At 40.5% G+C, this 22,391-nt stretch overlaps 1 protein-coding gene across 3 annotated transcripts; it reads right to left on the reverse strand.

Annotated features, from left to right (window-relative positions):
* Positions 1-411: 411 nt before the first annotated feature.
* smc4 (structural maintenance of chromosomes 4) lies at positions 412-21,875 on the reverse strand. 3 transcript variants are annotated; one of them, XM_071521120.1, is made up of 24 exons: positions 21,708-21,875; positions 20,059-20,216; positions 18,899-19,089; positions 18,110-18,301; positions 16,803-16,979; positions 14,389-14,553; positions 13,321-13,448; positions 12,907-13,047; positions 12,171-12,321; positions 9,895-10,059; positions 9,489-9,722; positions 8,358-8,543; positions 7,769-7,930; positions 7,133-7,358; positions 6,871-6,947; positions 6,596-6,748; positions 6,279-6,405; positions 5,792-5,981; positions 5,003-5,147; positions 4,582-4,755; positions 2,483-2,665; positions 1,685-1,917; positions 1,320-1,503; positions 412-741 (listed from the first exon to the last, which is right to left on the reverse strand). In XM_071521120.1, exons 2-24 carry the CDS (start codon positions 20,204-20,206, stop codon positions 577-579), a joined length of 3,897 nt encoding a protein of 1,298 aa, XP_071377221.1. In that variant the 5' UTR covers positions 20,207-20,216; positions 21,708-21,875; the 3' UTR covers positions 412-576. The 3 variants fall into 3 exon arrangements, with proteins under 3 accessions (XP_071377221.1, XP_071377228.1, XP_071377237.1); XM_071521127.1 differs by lacking the exon at positions 21,708-21,875 and having other exon boundaries at positions 18,899-19,098; positions 20,098-20,206; XM_071521136.1 differs by lacking the exons at positions 20,059-20,216; positions 21,708-21,875 and adding an exon at positions 19,790-19,941.
* Positions 21,876-22,391: the final 516 nt, after the last annotated feature.

Genomic DNA, 22,391 nt, shown 5'->3' on the forward strand with positions numbered 1-22,391 from the left:
GTTGCAGTGGGCTCATTAGTTAACTGGTGCTTGCTACAATTGTCTCCGAAGTGTGAAATGTATGGGGTCCAAGTTCCCCCACGATCTCTCACAGAACATTGGCAGTGTACATAATTTGCCACAAGCAATTCTTAATGCATTTGCTATTCCTCTTGTATGATCACACTGGGATTTTTATTTATTTAGACATTTCCTGGTATTCAGTAAAGCTGATGTGCAGTGTTTCGGGGAATCAGTTTGTTGTACCTTTTTAACAGATATCGGATTAGTTTAGAATTTGACCTAAAATGTGGAGGACAACCCTTGAATACCACTTGGCCAAAATGGTTTCAGAACAGATTTAAATTATATTATGCTTATTTACATCTGAGTGGTTATGAGAGTATCTGAGACTAAGAAAAGATCAGCAGATTAAGAAAATTTTTATTGATGGTGACAGTAAAAGAATAGCAGCATTTCATGGCAGAAGAAGACAAAATTAAAACGAAAGATCTAAAAGACATACATTTATTTACATGGTCTATGAAAGGGATAGTAAAAAGAAAATTATGAGTGTAACAGAAGTTCTCTATAGGTTTAAGCACTGACTGCATCATGCTCCTTGAACACAATGGTCTTAGGGTTGATTCCCACGCTCTTGGTGGTGTTGTGCGTTTTGTAGATGCCAATGAGACGATCAGCGATCTCAAACATGTTGTTCCTCAGGGAGATGATAATGAACTGAGCGTTCTTGGTTTGCTCCTGCACAGAAAAGTGGTGGGAGAAAAAGAAAATGATTTAGCTGAAGAGATTTTATTCTCAAGTGAGTATCATGTGGCATATTACTGCTGCAAAAGGCGCTGTCAAATTTTAAACTGAAGGGATCAAGTGAGCCTTCATCCACAAGGCTATAAACATAATGGGCAGAGTGAATGCCAGCAGTAAAAGCCTTAGTACTCGTTTTGACCCCAGCAACCAAAAACAGGTGATTTCCCTTAATAGCTCCTTCGTCAATCCTGTGTTACACAACACAGAGGGATACTGGGCTCGCCACAGTTCTTAAAAAGGTTATAGCTGGTTATAGCTTAAGAAGGTTATAGCCATTTTCTTATTTAATTACTTTCTGCTGAATCACTAAATCATAGAACCCCAGGGACTTGAACCTGGGTTGTTAGGTTGAAGGGTGGTTTCCCTATCTGCTACACCACTCTGCTGCCCAAAATACACTCTGAACTTAAAACAAATGGGGCTTGAATCCATGACCTCAAACACTTAAATGCAGCATCAAAGCCCTCTGATCCACTGAGTCTCATCACCAATATACAGATGTAAATACTCACATAAATGTAACAGGCCACGATGGAGACATTCTTGAAGTCCAAAGCAGCATCTATCTCATCCATGAAGTAGAGCGGTGTGGGCTTGAAGTGGTGCAGAGCAAACACCAGGGCCAAGGAGCTGAGGGTCTTCTCTCCCCCCGAGAGGTTAAAGATCTTCTTCCAGCTCTTCTTAGGAGGGCGCACACTAGATAGAAAGTGGAAGAAAGAGAGTGAGCGACAGATATCCAATGCTCAAACATACTGATAACATGGCAACAAAGACCGGAGCAACATACAGGAAATAATAAGACGAGAGTCCACATTAATCAACAGGACATGTGTCGATGCTCTTTGACCTTTGATGTTGGTTCTTGCTCGTCTCTCACCTGAACATGATGCCCTCAGAGAATGGGTCTAAACTGTCCACAAGCTCCAGCTCCGCATCACCCCCAAGCGTGAGCATCTGGTAGTTTTCCTTCAGCTTGTTGGTGATGATGTTGAATCCAGTCATGAACTCGTTGAGGCGCTGTTTGCGCAGGTCCTCGTAGCCACGTTTGAAGTTGTCCCTCTCTGTGGTGATCTCATCCAGCTGAGCCACACGCTGCAGGTACAGCTCCTCCTGTGGGAAAGAGAGAGAGGGAGATGCTGAAATCATCGCTTAAATGCCCCTGTTGAATGTATTCTGTATTTGCAAAATCTGAAGATTTTAGTCAGTAGTGTATCATTATATCATCAGCTTCCAGACTTCAGTTCCCAGCACTATAGGTGAAGATTTGTCTTCACAACAAATAGCACAACATGTGAAATGATGGGGTCTACAACTACATACAAACGTGTAGTCATGTTTATCAGGACTTGAGAAACAGTATTTTCCCATACTCAAGGGATTCCAGACATATGGGGGCTGATTTGGGCAAGCTGGTTTTTGGGGCATCAGCTACTGCGCTAAAATGACCAGTGACACCAATAGCTGAAGGAACACTGACTAATATTGTGATAACGTCCTTCAGCAAAATGGCCTAATTTGCTCAATATTTGATATACAAGACTAAGTTTTCAAATCCAACCCAACATTTGGTGGGTCTCCTGTAAAATAATACCTCCAGTGGAGGATCCTATAATGGAGTTTGGGAATCCCTTCTACAGGTATTAGGATGACTAATACCTGTGCATATTTTGCATACCTTCTTCTTGTACTCAGCGATGGCCCCCAGGTTAGGCTTCATCTGAGCACAGCGGGCCTCCAGCAGGGAGATCTTCTTGGTGATGACATTGGGATCTGCGATTTCCTCAAGGTCAGCAGGAGTAAGCACAGGAAGCTCCTCGGCTGGCTTGTTGTCATAGGCATGAAGGGACAGTTTGGTGGCCTGAGGAACACAGGGACAAGGATAATGAATAATGGTCCAAGGAGCACTCCGCCTGCTGGCTGAGGATCCAATCCCACCAGAAGTTTATCTGCTGTCTCTACTTTCCAACTGTCTGAATAAATAAAATACAAAAAAAACAACAACAAACAAATCTTGAACAGTTCAGTATGAAAAATAAAGTCTCTCCCAAAGTTAGACATAAGAGAACCAACTTCAACCAACATCAAACAACTAACTTTTTTTATATAGCATTTTTCAAATCAAAGTTACAAAGTGCTTTATAGAGACAAGAAAGTAAAACAGAGGTAATAAAATCAGGCAAAAGCACAGGACAGAAAAATAAAACAAAAAACAATTCAAAGCCGTTAAGTCAAACCAAGTAGAACAAAGCCGAACAAAAGCAGAGCCAAAAACAAAAGAAAGATAATAATGAAACCTCAACAGGAGTGAAATAAAACAATTATAACTAGAAATAACCGCCTCGCAGTTGTATGCCTTCGCCAATAAACTTTGTTTTATCATTGCAAGGATAGTCTTTATTTATTGAACATATATAATTAATGTGATTATTAGGTCAACTTAAAGGATTTTGGTGTCTGCAAAAGTGACAGCACTTCCACCGTTTTTGTAGAATGACCCAAGATCGTTTTCTCAGCTACAGTGGTAAGCAAAATATTATGACGTCATAGTGAAGTTGACCTTTTGGATATAAAATGTCATCACTTCATCATTTTATCCTATTAGACATTTGTGTGAAATTTTGTCATAATTAGCGTATGAGTTATGGCCAAAAACGTCTTGTGAGGTCACAGTGACCTTGACCTTTGACCACCAAAATCGAATCAGTTTATCCTTGAGTCCAAGTGGACGTTTGTGCCAAATTTGAAGAAATTCCCTCAAAGCGTTCCTGAGATATCGCGTTCACAAGAATCGGACGGACGGACGGACAACCCGAAAACATAATGCCTCCGGCTACAGCTGTCGGCGGCACGGAGGCATACAAATGGTGTTCTGTTTTACTGATGCTCTTTATCCTTGGTCTGATGTCATCACTGCAATGTAGCACAGTGAGCAAAATGGATCTCCTTGCAAAACAACGTACGGCTTCACCTATCAGCACGCTGTTAATTTTTTAATATTGTGACCTATTTATTTGTAATTTTATGTGCTCAGTTTATTACTCACCCATAAAGACAAAGACAATTAAATTGTTAATCACAGTTATTTGTGACAAAATAATTGGGCCACAGCACCAGGTACTACAGGTTTCTGTGCCCTCATCCATAAATTTGGTTTTCCATTCAGTGTCAATGAAGCAGCTCTAGATCATTTCTTGATGATACTGCAGACAAGTCTTGGAAAAGGCCTTCTTGTTTTTAGCTAAAGGGAAGTAGTTAATGTTTACCAGACCAGACTGTATTCCTTCCAGCGTGTCCTGGATCGGCTCCGGGGTCTCTGTTGTGCCCAGTACACCTCCAAGGGGAGGCGCCCAGGGGGCATCCGTACCAGCTGCCCAACCCACCCCAACTCTCACCTCTATGTGGAGGAGCAGCAGCTTGACACAGAGGTCCTCCCAGATTGCTGAGCTGCTCACTCCTCCTCCTTCAAACCTCCTTTTGGCAGCTTGTCTCCACAGTGTCTTTCTTTCGGTCACTACCCAGATTTCATGGCCATAGGTGACGGTAAGAACAAATATCGACTGGTAAAATTGTGAGCTTTGAGGCTCAGCCTTCTCTTTACCACTATGTTCTGATATTACACCAGCATTACTGCAGCCGATACACCTAACTGGTGAGGGTAACAAGGATTATGAGATTGACCACCAGATACCTGAACTTCTCCACATGGTAAGGGTAGCATACTTAAATTCAATAACTTCTGAGTGAAAACACATACACACACTCCTCCCCACCCACCTCTTTCTGCCAGTGTTTGATCTTGTTGTTGTGTTCAGTGATGGTGGTCTCTATCTGCTCAATGCGGAGGCGTACGCCAAGGGACTCCTCCTGCAGTGTGTGCTCCTGCTGCTGCAGGCCCTTTATCTCGTTCACCACCCCCTGGTACTGCTCCTGCACCTCAGGCAGCGCCGCCTAGGGGACAGGAGGACATGGTGCTACTCAAAGATTCTCACACTTAGTCTACTTCAGTGTTTCCTTCACATTCATTTAGATGTGGTGGTCCCACACAGCGACAAAAATGTAAATATCAAAATCAAGAGCATAGTTGTCCATATTTAATGATATAAACACCATGAAAGCCATTGGAATGCAAGACAGCATAAACCATTGAAATAATTGAAAACACTTTGGTAAAAGGTAAAGTGAACTGAGTGCTGACCTCAGCCTCCTGACAGGCCTTCATGATATCACCAGCCTCATCTTCCAGTTTCTTCAGCTGTTCCGTTAGGTCAGCCATGGACTTCTCATTCTCCTCCAGCTCACTCTGCACACGATTCATGCTGTCCTCACACTTCTTCAGGTTGCTGAAAACGGGAGATGAATAGACATTAAGGAATAAGCCTGGATATGGTGTGTGTGCAGTGAAAAGATCATGTCGCCAAGTTGAGGCTTGCCATACAGAACTGCAAGTCCTTTAACATGCAAACCATGGTGGATATTAGAGGAATGAGGGGTAGGTGAGAGTATGGTTATCAAGTGTGTATCTCCCATTATAGGTATTATTTTGTTTAACTGGAATCACAACACCTCCAGAAACCTAAACAGTGTCCAATTATTTTTAGTGGACAAAATTAACATTTTTTTTTTATAAAAATGTGTCACCCAACCTGTTTTCAATTCCATTTTGTGTATAGAATCACAAGGTACACACACACAAACACAGTTAAAGTGAAGATAGTTTCACAATTTGATATTAATTCTCAAATAATGTTACACTGATTATCCATCCAGGCAGCGGTGAAACAGAAGTTTAGATACCACTTTGTGTAGACTGTGGAGAAATGTCTCCAAAAGTTACTGGCCAGAGTGGTGGTTGACCCTTACTGATTTATCTGTCAAAGATAATTTCACTGGCTGTTGGCGTGTTAATTTTGGACCTGTGAATGAATGCATACAAGTATCAGTGTGTGAACATATGTGGATGCAACCAACATGTTCAATCCCTCACCGTCCAGCAGTCTTTATGGCCACCTGGGCCTTGGTGATGGCGGAGGAGCAGTCATCTAGCTCCTTGTTGACCTTGTCTAGCTTGTCCTGCTGAGCCTTCAGCTTGTGGCTGTTGATGTCGACAATCAGGTTGTGGAGTCTTTTCACCTCAGCTTCCACCTTCCCTGCCTTACTAGACGCTGCCTCATAGTCTGGGAGAGGAGGGGGGTAGAATCATGAAGTAGAAAATAAAGGAATGCAGACACAGAATGATAATACTAGTGTTGAATATTCCATGTTTGTCGCTATATATTCAGTATCCACTAGTCAATACATATTTTTGTACTGACAGATGGCAAACTGCAATGATTTGACCCAGTACTAGGTGCCTATTAATATTACTACCAACCGATATTGCTATGAGCTAGTTTGTTTAATTATGTTTTAATAACATGTACCGTACGTAGTTTACAAGGGGTTGAGTGTTCTGGGTGTTCAGACGACCCTACCATTCTTGAAGGCCCCCAGGCTCTTCTCCATCTGTTTCTGTTTGGCCTTGTCTGGGGCAGCAGCCAGCACATTGGCCTCAAGCCCCTTGATCTGGGGTTTCAGGTGAGCCTCCTGCTCAGCTAGACTCTGAAGGAAGGACGGAGAGGGAAAAATAGTCAGCCATACAGACATGATAAGATGGCAACTACAGATTGCAAGTTACACTGAATTAATATTGTCACATAATATTGCTGGCTTGGTAGACATGCCTATAAATGCACCCAAATGAGTGAGAGAGAAACACTGAATGAAAAGAAGTCCTGTGTGTATGTCGTACAGTCATGCTGTTGGTGTATTTTTCCAGAGTGTTCTTCATGTCTCGGAGCTGCGATCGGAGGCGCTGGACGTTCTCCTCCAGCTGCAGCTTTCTCTCCTGGCAGCCCTGTAGCTTCAACACCTTCTCGGTCAAATTGCTCTCCATACGGTCAAGCTACAGAAAACATATGAAAGCACAAACAATGAAAATCATAATGTGCTGTAAATAATAATGGTGATGGTGATTATCTGATACCAGAGACCTGGTGTGTGTGTGCGTGCACACTCAGCACTCACCTCCACCTGGGAGACCTCAGTGCCAATGGAGGAGCCCATCCTGCCTTTCATTATTCTTCCTCCTCCGGTCATGGTGCCTATGAGGGACACACAGGACCATGGGGGCATATAAAAAAGATAAATAAATAAATAAAATAAAAAATGTAATCAGACCATGTCATATGAACAGAAAAATAGGATAACTTCACTGAATGAGTCATAACTATAAGAGCTAAGAGAAAACATAACAGCCAGGTGAGTTAATGTTGAGTAGTCTACCCACCGGCCATCTCGATGATCTGTCCCTGCAGGGTGACCACTCTCCGGCGCTTGTCCTTCTGGAAGGCCAGCCGGGTGGCCTGCTCCATGTCCTGGGCCACCAGGGTGTCCCTCAGGGCAAAGTAGAAAGCTGGCCGCACGCTCTCATCTTTCACTCGCACCATGTCAAACAGACGAGGGCTGTTCTCTGGAGTGGGAATGGGAGCCATGTTCTTCTCCCACACCTTCATCTGAGTGTGGTAAGAAAATGAGAAGGAAGATGAAGAAGAGGAAGATGAGGAAATGTTTTCATTACATCAGAGGAAACATGAGTAGCTCAACATTAAAAAAGTCTATGAGTCTATGTTCAAGAAACTGTGTGTTCCAGAAACCCCAGCCGCAAACTATAAAGATTTGTGTAAGTGCTGAAGTAATTTATTACGCTCTTCAGGTGTCTGTCAAGACAATGTTCTGGCTCAATTTCTGCTACATAGAGTGTAGCCTGCAGTATGGATTGAGGATATTTCACAGAAAATCTAAACCAATCTGACCTTTAAAAGACAAAACCATTACTTCTGAACAGGATATCACTCTCTAAATGCACAGTAGTTTAGACTCTCTTGATTGAACCACATTATCTCCCAAGTCTAATGATGTTTACCTTGTCAAGACCAATAAAGGTAGCAACCCCGATGTTCTGTGCTTTGAGGAAGGTGACACATTTCTGAGCCGTGTCAATGGTATCCACCAGAATGTTGTCCAGAGCACCACAACTGGAGGAGATAGCTACATCATACTTCTCATCTATGGCTCCCAGGTCCCCCTGGAAATATAAAATTAATGAAAAAGTGAAAACAGTATGTAAAATAAATCTGAACACTGAGCCACATAACAGATTAGGCATATTGCTGAGCAGTGTTTCCTGTATAATGTTTAGACAATGTGGGAGATGATGTCTAATAATTATAATAATTTTGGTTCTGAGACCCAAGTTGCTCCTGGGACCATTTTTTAAATCTTGATATAAGGACAAACTGTGCTGTACTTGTAATTGAATTGTTGTTTTGGGGGGGGGACAGGCTGAGCAATAAGGCCAAATCATGAATTTTGATTGCTTTTACATTTCTTTAACTGTAGGGTCAATTTTCCAGCTGCATGTGTGTGGGGGGGCACCATGGCTAAACAAATTATAAAGGAAATACTATGGCTGAGTAAGCCTATTTATTAGTATATCACAACAGTGTTCTCACCAGTCTTCCGAGGATGCCAGGGATTTTGCCACTCTTCTTCTGATGCATGAGGGCATCCAGGACCTTGCCTCGGCTGCGGTTGGAGGACAGGGAGCTCTTCGCTTCCTCCACCTTCTGCCTCATGTCCCTCACCACTTCCCTGGTCTCATTATCCAACTGCATCAGCTGCTCCAGCTCTGCCTCATCCTGGAGAGAAAAGGGGAGGAGCAATAGGAGAGGCTGAGGCCTGGTTCAGATGGGACACGGAACGGACACGTAGCGGGATTTACGTGCATGAGTCACAGCTGGGCTGTTCAGACCAGAGGCACATTTCTATGCAGTCCAGCAGCCTCCCTGAAAATGCACATACAGGCTGGCCTTACCTTGTGCTCCAACAGCCGAAGCAACAACATCCAAGCCTCATCTATTTTAATGTTGTCTTTGTAGAAACAACACTGGTGGTCATATAGCTATAGTGGGCCTTGGTGATGGTATAGTATTTTTGCACTGCGGTGATTGACTTTATATCGTCCATCTTAACTCTCTACACACTCTCTCACACATCAGAGCAGTCACGTTGATATGTTTAGGATTATTCAGTCAGTGTTGTGACTTGTGATTGTTGGACAATCTTTGGACAAGCATAGGACCTATCCATCTATCTCTCTCCTAAATATTTACTAAACATCTAATCTTATTTATTTTTGTGATAATTCAATAGCAGACCCCACGTTCATTTGGAATGCAATACTTCAAAAGATGTTCATCATCCCACAATGAGTCCTGCTTTTAAAATTTACACCACATGTACTAATCAACAAGTATGTATACACACACACATACATATATATATTTTACATATATATTTATATATGTAAGTAAATATATATTTATATATATATATTTACATATATATATACTTCTACGACAATATGGTGCAAATCTGACTCTACAGTGTATTTCCACTGTGTTGATCTAAAATCTGTACACAGACAAAATAGCCTATATGCCAAAACGATTACCAAAGGTGCATGTAGCTCCACAGACGCACACAACACAACCTAGGTGGTTTTAATGGATACTCTGAATTTGACGGATGCCACTCGCCCTATGTGAATGCCGCCTAAACATAAAGCTGACTTCCAGCTTTACCTTCTTGAGCTCCTGTTCACAATGTGGTATCTTGACTTGCAGGTCTTTGATGGCGGTACGGCGCTCCCGCAGGGTGTCAGAAGTTGTCTGAAGTGTCTGCTTGGCTGTGTTGAGCTGAGTCAGAGCTGTATTGTGGCGACTTAGGTAGATGTCCAACTCTGACTGAGCCAGGTCCATTCGCGAGCGAGTCTCATTCACTGCCTTACTCAGCTCCATCAGCTCCTTCTCTTTGGTCTGGAGGAACACATGGGGGGGAACAAGAAGAGGAGAAGGAGGGTTGAGGGAGCGTTGATGAGAGATAGGAGGATGATAAATGAAATGGGTATTTCACAGAAGTGGTGCCAAGTGTTTATCATGCAAGGTTAAACAAAGCATGAAACCAGCAAACATCCAGATATACACATACCTCTTTGTCCTGTTGCAAGCCACTGGTCTCTTCCTTCAGACTCTCCATCACTTCCTTAAGTTTCTCCTCCTCTTTCACTTTCTGCTTCTCCAGCTCTTCCTTGCGAGCTGTTGCCTCAGAGATGGCCTTTTCACTGTTGGCTGGCACATTGCGCACCTCCTCCAGCTGAAAGGCGAGACAGACAGGAGGAGGTACAAAAAAGATTAGATGTGTCCAAGTCTGGATTCTAAGCAACGGCGACCACACCTGTCTAGGTTCAACTTGAGGACATAACTCTTTAATACACTCCTACAAATCACAGCATAATAGCTCGCTACCTCTTAAATTAGTGGATGACAAGATGGAGTAGTTAAAGATTGCAATGAAAAAAAAGGGGGGGAAATAAATGGATTGAATAAGCTTTTTGTCAGTTACAAGCAAACTGTGCTAGACTTTTAAAAGTAGGCCAAAACACACAACTGTAATCAACTATAAACACACATTCAGGACTGAGAAAGCCCTGGTTAAGACTGGCACAACAGTCTGCCGCTTGGCACGGCTGAGACAAGAGAAGGAGTGGTGTGTGTATATAGCCTATGTTTTGTAGGGTTAACTGCGGGTGAAAAGTGAATGCGGCTGCTGGGAGTGTTACACAAGCCAGGCCATAGTTGACTACCACACAGCAGAACACTGCACTGGCCTCTGCCCAGCTCCCCCTCTAACCAACACATTGCCAAAGCACAGCCACTGTGGCCAGAACAGCTAGGGTTTTAGAGCAGGGAGAGAGGGAGATGGGAAGATATACCTACAGTTAAGAGGCAACTCTTAATTCTACGTTTGTGTGTGAGCGCACAAGATAGAGAAACTTTAGACTAAGAGAGAAAGAGCATGAATAATAGTGAAACAGAGCGAGAGCGCTATTGATGGGCAGCTAGTCACACAAACAATCAACTTGCTCCAACTTGCCTGTTACTTCACAGCCCCCTAGTGGCCAGCAAGGGAAATGGCCCTTCTGGCCATGAAATGTGATGTCTAAATTTTTATACTGTTTTTATTAGCTCCCTGTGAATAACCTAAATTAACAAAGAATAAGAATAAAAAAAAGAATAAAAAAATTCAAATTCAAATTCCATGACTTTTCCATGAGATAGGGCACAATTTCCAAGATCAATATTCGTCAGTGGCTATGTTCACATGTATGACAAATGTATGTATCAAATGTATGACAGCCAATTTGAATGTACCAAGTCATATGGGACTTATGTAATCAAATAATTTGTTATTTGGGTTATTATTCCTTCAAAAAGGGAACTCTACCAGCAGCCATGGTTCACTTTGAACAGTTGATTAGTTGGAAAAATTATGAACAAATTTCTATGACATATCCAAAACTTTTTGGATGTGTCTCAAATCACCAAATTTTTCCAGGTCTGGAAAACATTTTCAAATTCCATGACTTCCAGGTGTTTCATGACTGTGGGAATCATGATTATGAAGGAAAATAATTCCCATAACACTGAAATTAGAAGCAAACAACATAGGCAAAGTGAACCATAGGAAAATGTTTAAGTGCGGATGGTGGCTAAACTACATCAACATGTAATCTGATTGTATGTTAAAAATAAAGCATACTGATCATTTATGGTAAAATCAGTGCATTTCATATGCTTACAACTGTAAAACATGGGTCTGTAAAGTACGTACCGCAGCAACTGTCAAAACCAGACAAACTGACTCAGAAGGTCCAAAATGGACCGGCAAGTGATGCTAATAAATCTGATTGCAAACTAAATATGAGACACTGATGGAAGTAAAAATGTATTTGTTTAATTATGCAATACACCAATTACAAATATACAGGATTCTGTTAAGCTTGGAGAAATGCCTTTGCTCTAGGCCTCAGAACAACAGACCTTGTGTTTCTATAAGCAAGGGAAATTGTATTTCTAGTGCCCATGTTTCTTTTTTGGCCAGGAGACAAAATAAACAGAATAAAACTGAAGTGTCATACCTCTGGTGCTAGCTTGTATTGACTCACAGTGCAACATTGTATTTGTTTATGGGTATGTCCTGTAAATTATATAAAAACTAGCCACAATTATGTTCTCTTGACTTACAGATTAGAAGTATCTTTCTAAGACCTAAGCCTTGCACACTACGAGAATTTCCAAAATGATATATTGTCTAAGGGTGAAACAATCACAGCTACTGCAGAATGGCAAACAGAAATATTATGTCAGTTTAAATCATTGAACCATGCGTAATTGTGGCACGCACCAATTTAACAGCTAACACACCTTCTCTTTGTCCTTCTCCAGCTGCTTCTGCAGTTTCTTGGTCTTGCTCTTAGAGTGTTTGAGCTTCTCACGCACTTCCACGTCCTGCAGGTCCAGCTGGGTGAACTTCTCCTTCTGGGCCTCAATGTACTTGGTCAGCTTGTTCTGTTTCCTGGTGGAAGAACAGCACATATATTGGCTATACTCGCTCAAAGTCAACCATGAAAGACTGATATCAGATAAACTATGCAAATCAGAAGGGAAAAAAACTATATGTAAAAATATAAACAAAAACAAAAAAACACATAGGCTTTTCTGTTTTACTTTTTGCCACAAAAGTGGCAATTGAGACATTGAGAAGTTCTCATAGTCTTCACTACAGGGTTACTACACATTTCAAGATTCTATAATTTTTGTTGAGATTTTGGTCAGTTTTAAATATGATGTATGCTTATAACAGACAGACTATTCTTTACAACAATAGATATCAATATACAGTATGAAACGATAGTGGGTCTACAACAACATGAAATTTGTAGTCATATTTATTGGGACTGAAAAACAATATTTTTTCCCCATACTAATTGCAGATTTTGTGCAATTCCCAAACTTTAAGACTTGGAAATTATCTAATTCATTTTCTATACTTTTCCAGACCAGAAATAGAATTAGCTCTGATAACAACATTTTTGTTATCAGGGCTAGAGAGGCCCTAACAACAACCACACAATTAAAATAATTTAAAAAATGACCCTACTTCTCCACATTTTTAAGCTCTTGGTTCATTTTCTCCATCTCCTCAGTGATCTTCGCATTTTTCTCTGTGAGTTCCTTAGTGTCCTCCAAGATCCTCTGCTTCTCCTCCTCTTTATCCACCACACGCTTTTGCAGATCATGACTAATGGCAAAGAGACACAGCAAAAACAAATGAGACATAAAACGTAACATTTTTATATGTAAAAGAAAGAGCTATGGGGTCAGCCATCAGAAATGGATGATGTTGCCTCTGAATGTTTGAAAATACACTAATATACATTAATTCAACTGATGGTTGCGGGAGGCCAACAGTAACAAATGCCATTGTTGATTCCAAACAGGAACTTAATGAAATAGATTGATTGTCATTTAATTTGCTGGTTGCAGAAGAGTGTGAGGGTTTTGGTATACTCACACGTAATACTGGCATAGCTGGCTCTTGTGTTTGAAGATGTCATTCTCCAGGGTGAGGAACTCCACAGCATTGTTCTTTTCTCCCTCCAAAGCGTTCTTCTCCTTTTCCACTAGCTTCACTCGGTTCAGCTGGGACAGTGAAAATAACTTAATAGTTAATCTCTAGTGACATCAAGCTTGAAATATACTTTTTAAGAATACTAAATTATACACAAAAGTGGCATGTTTAGAACAAAACTTTTATGTAATTGAGACGGAACTGACAAATTCCTATCCATCTCCCTAAAATGTTAGCATGCCATCCACAAGATTTGCGGCAAAAGGACAAATAAGATTTGGTTGAGCAGACCAAACAAGCAAAACATCACATCTCTCGCAAATCAAACATCTGTTCCTGCTGACCAACAACTTCCTCTACAACCCACTTGTAAAAAAAAATAAAAATAAAATAAAAAATATAAATATAAAAGCAAAAAAGCCGTTAAAACATCAGTCTAACCTCTCCTTCATGCTGATGCCACAACATAAACATTTGTGATAAAAGCTATAATCAAATACATTCGGTTCTAAAAATATCACTCAAGCATCCTGTTCTTATTTGTGTAGTACAAATTGCTGACTGCAATGCGATTGCTCAAATTTTTTTTGTAAAGTAACAGATGATCATGATAATTTGTCAGCATACAGCCATCTTTGGTGGTGTGCGTGTGCACAAACTGTGCAGGATGGAGATTTTTCACTGGTTTGTATGGAGAGCCAGGTGTCATGTCAGGGGCAGCTGGTCCAGCCAAGTCACCACTTACCTCGTAGATTTCACACTAACAACTCTATCAAGTTGTATTATCTTACATCCTACATACATGCATCAAAACCCCTGAATCTAAATACTGAAGTATCCAAACACACACACACACACACACACACACACACAAAAGCCTTCTCAAACCCGAACTTCTAGTGTAGACAAGTAAGGCAGTACATCAAGTGATAGAAACAGGATAAAGGCAGAGTAGTTGGTCAAGTTATCAACACAGAGAGCATGACAGGTTATTTAAAGTGTGTCTATCACCTTCTCTCCCCTCTGCTCGTTGAGAAGCTCAACGCGGCGGCCCAGGGTCTGAATGGGCTCCTTGAGGCGGCAGGAGCCGATAATGTCCTCCAGGTACTCCAGCATGCCCTCATCATGCTCTGTCTGACCCTTTGGCTTCATCATGGCTATCTGCTCCACCTCACCCTGGGTGGAGGACAGAACAACACAGAGACACAGACACAGACAGACACACACACACACACACACACACACACACACGTGTAAACATTCACAGAAGCCATGGCACTAAAAAGTCTAATTAAAATTAAAAAAATCATACAATTTATAATTTCTAAAAACAAATTAATTAAATTAAAAACCATGTAAACAAAACTCCCACTTAAGAGATGTGGTCAATTGAGTAGTCCCTCACACTCTTGCAATAATGCTGCTCTACCACACACAACTCAATAGATGTCCATGCAGTCATTGTACACCACACCAAAATTAAGGGCCCTTTGAGTACACAGTGGATTTACCACTCAGAGGAAGGCAGGATAATAATTGGCCAAATAAACAGACAAATAAATGCATAAATAACAGAGGGTGTTAAACTAAAATACTTCAGAACTCCTCATCCTTCAATATATGAATACATGTTTTTCAATCTGGCAAACAAATGAGAAATTATAGTATGCGACATAAGTTTAATATGCCTAAGAACAAACTTAACAAAAACATTCATGTTGTGATAACCACATATCAACTCAACCCAGATTAATTGCATCTGTTAAAACTGCACCCTCTTCTTACCAATCCCCACCAACATTCACTACCCATGACTGAACTCACAATCAGATAACTTTTTCTATGGAATATGAGTTAAAAATAATAAGAAAAATAATTAAGAAAAATAAATAAAAATAATAAACGGGTGAATGAAAAACAAAAACATTCAGTAGCATGCAAATTTTGACTCCTTGTAGCCACATCTCAGGTTACTTCCCTGATATTGTACATATACATAGCAGGACCACAATTTAGGGACAACTCTCTAAAGCTAATATTTGTTTAAATAGGTGTTCAAATTTATTTTTTAAGACATAGATCAGCAGGGAATGACAAAATTGCTACACGATAATAAATGTCAAGTTTAAAATACATAAAATCCACATATGCACAGGCAAAGGTAAAAATCTTCACCCATGTCCCATCTCTGTCTAGAAAAGGGTAGCCTACATATTACTTTTATTTACGAGAGAAAGGAGAAGCCAGTACAGGAGAGGGGGAAAAAAATCCCACGTCATCCTCTGCTCTGACCAGTGCACAAAATAGACAGCTTCCCCTTAGCCAGAGGCCTGGAAAAGTGACCTTGGAGAACAAGCTAAAGCCTCTTGCCATAGTCATTGCAGCCATGTCACAGACAGAGCTCAAAATCTCCTAACATCCAAGGACAGTAAGAATGGACATGCACACACACAAAAAGTCAAGCAGGACACATGTAATCAACCGACCAACCACAAAACCACAATGCAGGGCAGAAACTGAGTATTCATCTAACTACACCACATACTATTAAAAATAAATAAATAAAAACAAACCTCTTTTTGGGACAACAAAGATTTGATCAGCCATTTGGTTCTACTCTGAGATGAGTCATCATCCCATAAGCCTTAAGTTAATAAGTAATAATGGGTAGGTCACACAGGTAGCCTAATACAATCAAAAAGGGTAACAGTGTAACCAGGGAACTGGTTGAAACTCAATCTAACAGAATGCTAAATTTAGAAGGGAATAAAAAAAAAAATTCTAACAATAAATAAAATGAAGAAATATACAGAATTGCATTACATTCAAAGTGGAGAAAAAAACAAATGAAACGGTAAAACAATATTAAAGCCATGATAATGGAGGGTGTTTGATCCGGCCACACTGAAGCAGCACTGCTAATATTGGGGTTGGGGTCTATTCTCACACGCCAATATTTACGTGCTGCTAAAGCGTGGCAGGTACATGGGAGAGGAAAGGAGGTCCAACCTGTCCCCACTGGTGGGTCAAACCTACCACCAAGCACCCCACTGCAAAATCTAAGTTAGCTGTTCAACTACATCCAGGTCCGTGTATGGGTAAAAATGTTTTTTTTCCTTAAAATTCTAAAGCAGCAAATAATGGTTCGCACCTTTTCCACATTGTTTCAAACCATGATGCGCTGCTATAGCAGTCTAAGGGCTGGCAGAGGGCACATCCTCTCCTTTCCAATTCCAGTGCAACAGGTTACTCCCACAGACAGGCATGGCTTTGAGGTAGCCATGAAACATTTGATTCAAAGAGGGCTGGGAAATGGGCAGAGAACGCTGAGCAGGAAAGCTTTGACAGAATGGGATGGTCACAGCAGGGATAAAAAAGCAAAGTCAAAAGTGGAGGAGGAAATTAAATGAAAATATAACAATTACCTGTAAGATCAGAAATCTGTTGTGGTCCAAGTCAATGCCATGGCTTCGGAGTAGAGCCCCCACATCTTTGAACGTGGCTTTCTTGCCATTGATATGGTAGACTGAGGAGTTGTCTTTATTGGCAGTCCTGGAAACATAGAACTTGCTGTTGGGGATGACTTCGTAGTCATCTCCTTCCTGGCTCAGAGGGGGGAGGGGCAGAAGACACACAGAGCAGCTTAGATCAGAACAGTCCAGGACAAACTAGCAGCTCCACACATCAAATGCCTACACTCGTAATATTGACAAATCCAATGAGAGGGATCATATGACATAAGAAAAACATCCCACATTAAGAACAACAACTGACTGAGGTCTTGATTAAAAAGTACACAACAGATCTAGGCCAGTTACACTGACATGTAGATGTAGCATATCACTGTTTGAGTGTATTTTATTGTTACATTTACAAAATAAAGGAAACACGTTTGGATAAACTCAGACTGTATATGCAATGCCAAAATAGGGGTTATGTGGCTATTACAATTTCTAAGGAAAGGCCTCACAATTTAAGATGTGTACACCAATTCTTCAAAACATTCTTTTAAATTTGAAAATTGACATGTTGTAGTGCAGGCTTAGTTCACAGGCCTATGCATCAGTTACAACAACAACTTGATTTTTTATATACCCTGAAATTATGGGTAAAACAGCATGGCTTCTACACTGATGTAGACAATCACCTTAGTCACACCCCCTGTGGCAGATCAAATATAAAAACGTGTTTAACTGTAATGCTTTAATCTATAGTCAGTTTACATAGTATTTTATGTTCTAATGGAAAAGGCTAATTTAAACTCTTAATACAAACACCCATATGACTAACGTTTTACAATACAAACAAAAAAGTAGACCCTAGTGAGTCAAGGGCCCATTCAAAAATTGTTAAAAAATAGGGCATTAATTCTAGCAACATTGTGAATTGACTATGGCATATGTGGGTGTTAGTTTTGACTTTCATGGCTGTTCTGAGTCTGTGTTTTAGTCATTAGTGTCATAATATCAACAAGTGCAGCTACATTAACTTGTGAATGTAGAGGAAAAATAAATAAATGAATATATATATATATATATATATATAACAAAAAATATTTGAACACTTGAAAATACTTATAATCAGTCTTTTCAATTTGAGTTGTATATTGATTACTTTGGGTGAGGCCAAAGTGAGTGAGTGAGTGTATGAGTGAGTGTGTGTGTGTGTGTGTGTGTGTGTGTGTGTGTGTGTGTGTGTGTGTGTGTGTGGTGTGTGAGAAAGAGAGATATACCTTATCAATAATCTTTTGAAAATGCACCTCCACAGTGCAGCTTTGCACATCTTTGTGTTTATCAGAGCTGTGAATCAGCACACAGAGCTTTTTCGATCTGATCTTTTGGGCTCTGTATCCAAATACAAAGAGCATCGAATCTATGACATTGGACTTCCCACTCCCATTTGGACCAATGATGCAGGAGAAGCGCTGGAGAGGAAGGTGTAAGAGGGAAAACATTTTCAATAATATAAAATACACTGAATCCACATACAAATACATGTCACAATACCAAAAGCTATAAAGGAAAACTCTAGCACAGTAAGATAGTGATGGTGAATGTCTACTGAGTGAATGGGTGTAGTTAAGGCTATATTTTCATGCACCTGTATTTGCAAAGCAATGAGGAAAACTTTAAAAAAAAATTAGGAAGGAAAGGATTAAAGAAAGTAAAACTTGAAGGAAAATGTCAGTATATGACTAGATCACCACCCCTAGTGAGATACACACACACTAAATCAAAATGGAGGAGTGTGACTTTTTCACTTTGGGGAGAAAAAAAAAGGGGGAAAAAAAGCCATTAAATGTTAATGTGTAGAGACACAAATAATTGTGCTATTTTATAAATGTGTCTACTACTACATAGGGCAACATGTTTACACTGGCATAAAATGAAAGCAAAAAAAAACAAAAAAAAAACAGAAATTATAAATACTACAAATAAGGGTAATTCAGTAAACTGAATGAAACACATCAACAGAAGATTTCCCAAGCAGGGCTTATATATGTAACCATGTTTTGTCGTACCTTGTGGAAAGGCCCCAGAATCTGCTCGCCTGCGTAAGATTTAAAGTTCCGATTAACTAAATGTGTTATCATCAAGCGAGGAGCGCCCGGTTCATTGGTCATTGCTGGGGGCGGGGGTGGAGGGATGCTACCGAGAATCTCCTCCAAACTTCGATTATCAACCGCCTCGGCACCCTCCCCGTGAGACGGATCTGTGGCACAAAAAGTATAACTTTTATTCCTCGGTGCGATTCGTTTCAGGTGGGGACAGTGGTGTATGGGGGAGGGGTGGAGGAGCAAAAACAAACAAACAAAACACAGGCAGTGAGTTGGACACGGTAGAGGAACAACGACTGCCGACAAAGTTGACAGGCATTATTTCTTTGTTCTTTAAACAAGAGCCAGACAAAAAAGAAAGATCTTGGCCGTTTTCGAACGAGCCCATATCATTATACAAACGCTCTTCACGAGGAGCGTTGATACATTGGGTAGATGCGCTACATTCATTCCGTCGATGATAAATAACTACACGGTAAATTACGATCATCGACTTCAGCATTTCAGTCATGTTCAACGTATACGTAAAACGCACCAACTCCAATTATTGCTTTGTGATAATTAAGTATAATGTATAACCGGTTATGCTGCCATCACACCAAGACACAACGACTGAAATCTATTGTGCTCACGTAGGCATAAACAAGCTATGTGGCCGATGTTTGTAAATAATTTTCTTGCAGCTATACACCCAGTGAAACATTAGTACATATTCTAAAGAAGCTAAACATCAATTAATGCCTATGTACACATTAAGCTCCGCTGACAAATTATTTCATTCCAAGTCAGAAAAAATGAGGTCAAATACCCTTTTGATCTACTACATAAAACACTTCATTATCCGAAATAAATTACCTTGTTCGTTGAGAAGGTCCGGGACATAAACACACTCGACGCCATCATAATCATCTCAAAAATCATAAGAGACATTTATTGATGACTGGCTCTCTTGAAAAAAATATTAGGCAATCTAACTACGTGTTGTGAATTCAGGAAGAAAAAACTATCCGAGCTGTGCCAATTGGCCCAAACCAATACAGCCTTTCCATCAACGACACGCATCGCCATTGAGTGAACACAACTTATTTAGATTCACAGACACCAAAACACCCTTTGTTACTTGCCAGTTGTCGGCGGTGCCTCCTCTTGGCCATTGGAGTTGGTTTCTTTAGGGGGTACATCCAGCTCGTCTTCGGAGTCATCCCGAGGCTGCGACCCTTTCCCTCTTGGCTTGGCGGAGGCAGTTGAGCTCTTTGCAGTTTTAGATGGCATGATTTGAAGTCTGAAGGGGTCATTGGTAAAAAGGAATATCCATGAGTGGTTTTTGCGCCTGTCAATCTTGCAACTCCACTTTAGACGGTCACACGGAGCTACCCTGTTGCCAAGTTTTAATCATTGCCCTGGTCAGATCTCACTACCGTTCATCCAATTTACGTATTTTCTCCCCCATCATAAGCTACTGGTTACAATAATAGGTAAAGTTACAACGTGATTGTAGGTATTGATGACCCGAACGAAGTCAGTTATCAAAGAATGGTTCTCAGTCTGATAGATGAAATGCTATGATGAAGTAGCCAATCTACGCGATGATTGTAAAACATTTACTTTCTCCAATCCAAATAATGGTAAAAATTAATGGACTTCTATAACGAACTCGGTTTAGTACCCTGCTGCGTTTGAAGGAGGCATTTGCTATTGCAGTCCACAAAGCTGGTAGGTTGGTAGCCCTTGGTGTTTTAGCAAAAACGAGAAAATAAGGTTAACGTAACGTCAGGTGGCAAACTATTTCAGTTAACATGCAAATAAAATATTTCCCCGTGCTGAAGTTCTATCCTAGCCTAGATGGCCAGTGTTGAATAGACACAGCTAGTCAGGCTGCCAAGCCAGTGGTAAAGACATAATGTTAGCCTTAGCGAGGTCTAAATCTGACAGCTAACTTTATTCCTCTCAACTTGTGTGTTTGTATGTGTGTTGGGGGACCGGGGTGTAGACGGGGCTAATTCTGAGCCCAACTCGCTAACCAGAAAGCCAACTCAAGTAGCGATTGTAACGTTACAATAAATAGTAGATTTGCCCAGCGCTACGTTAGACAAACAAGTAACTTATTGACGCTAGCTTGGTAACCGGGTAAGTTAACAAGTTACGTTATCTTAGACGCGTTACGTTACTAGGTTCCGTTCGCGGGGAGTAGTTAGCTAACGTTACATCGACTGTCACCAGCTAGCTGTTGTACGTATCCAACATTAGATAAGGCAGCAAGGCTAGGGGTAACGTAATGGCTAGCTAGCTAGCCAGCCAGTCAACGTATCTGCGTTGTGAAACTGTAACCCAACATTGGTAATGATACAATTTACATAATCAGAATTTTAACTGGACGGCTAACCTAACATTTGCCAAACTAACCAAATGTATATCAGTTCATTTAATTTCATTCAAGTGTAACGTTAACATTATCAGACGGCACACGGCAGCTAAAAGAGCTAAACGTTTAGTGACCAGCTGCAACGTTAACGTTAGCTTTTATTGAAAATTGGCAAAAGTTACGTTCTGCTTTCAAGTGCTGTGTTGTAGTTTAGCTACAGTGTAGTGTAGTGTGATATAAGAAAATAACTGACGATCACTCTGTTGAAATGTTTGTAAAGTTAGTAACGATGTGTTTTCTACTGTAATGTTAAAACTCAATTTAGCTATCGTTAATCCTGGTTTCGAACTATGACTATCAGCAAATAGACGGAACCCAACGCTTACTGTCCGCTAAAATGATTCCATTTACCTTTCGCAGTAAGCGCACAGTCGATGATGAGTCTTTATTTCTTCACTATATCGAGATTTGTTATAAAGTCTTCGTTTATCCAAACGTTGATGAATAAAGTCCACAAAATTCAACCCCGTGTCATTTCGAGTAGTTCCCCGACTTGAAAATCCTCACTTGTAAATGGCGCCTAAACTGTGCTGTCGAACCAAATTCGTTACAAACTGACGCAAGGCACCATGGAACGTTCAAAGGGCAAGAGGAAAAAAAGACGAAATTCAAAAAAGGGGACGATGCCAAATCTGTCTCGCTTCATACAAAATAAAATCCAACGATCAAAATAACATTACGACAAAATCCAGCTACAAATATACTTCTCCGTCAAGTTGTTAAATGATATTGATGATAATTGTCATATTCAAAGTAGAATGTTGTTTCTACGTATTCAAACGGTTGCCTAGTTACAGTAGAACTAAGGCCCGCCCACAAGTAGTTTCATGTCATGAAAAAATATTGCTGAATGGATTAACGATTAACGTTATTTTGTATTGATTTTAATGAGTTCCATTCAATACATATAACTTACGTAACGTTACGTAGATGTATGTGTACTTGTTAATAATTTAAAATATCCGTTGCCAAGGAAGTGGGACCTACAACTCTCGCGACAACTAAGGTAGCAAGACAGCTCCCTCCTGTCGTTAG

This window comes from Centroberyx affinis, unplaced genomic scaffold (assembly GCF_046629955.1).
Source record: "Centroberyx affinis isolate AG114_WGS23_722 - 3 ecotype Tasmania unplaced genomic scaffold, CSIRO-AGI_Caff_v1 ptg000076l_1, whole genome shotgun sequence".
Taxonomy (NCBI): Eukaryota; Metazoa; Chordata; class Actinopteri; order Beryciformes; family Berycidae; genus Centroberyx; species Centroberyx affinis.

What these genes read in the sequence shown, in the direction of transcription:
- smc4 (XM_071521120.1), bottom strand. Translation starts at nt 20,206, where the DNA reads ATGCCATCTAAAACTGCAAAGAGCTCAACTGCCTCCGCCAAGCCAAGA. An exon ending in ACAGATTTCTGATCTTACAG is followed by an intron (nt 14,554 to 16,802) that starts GTAATTGTTATA and finishes TCCTCCACCCAG; the next exon opens with GGTGAGGTGGAGCAGATAGC. An exon ending in TCTGAGGGCATCATGTTCAG is followed by an intron (nt 1,504 to 1,684) that starts GTGAGAGACGAG and finishes CTTTCTATCTAG; the next exon opens with TGTGCGCCCTCCTAAGAAGA.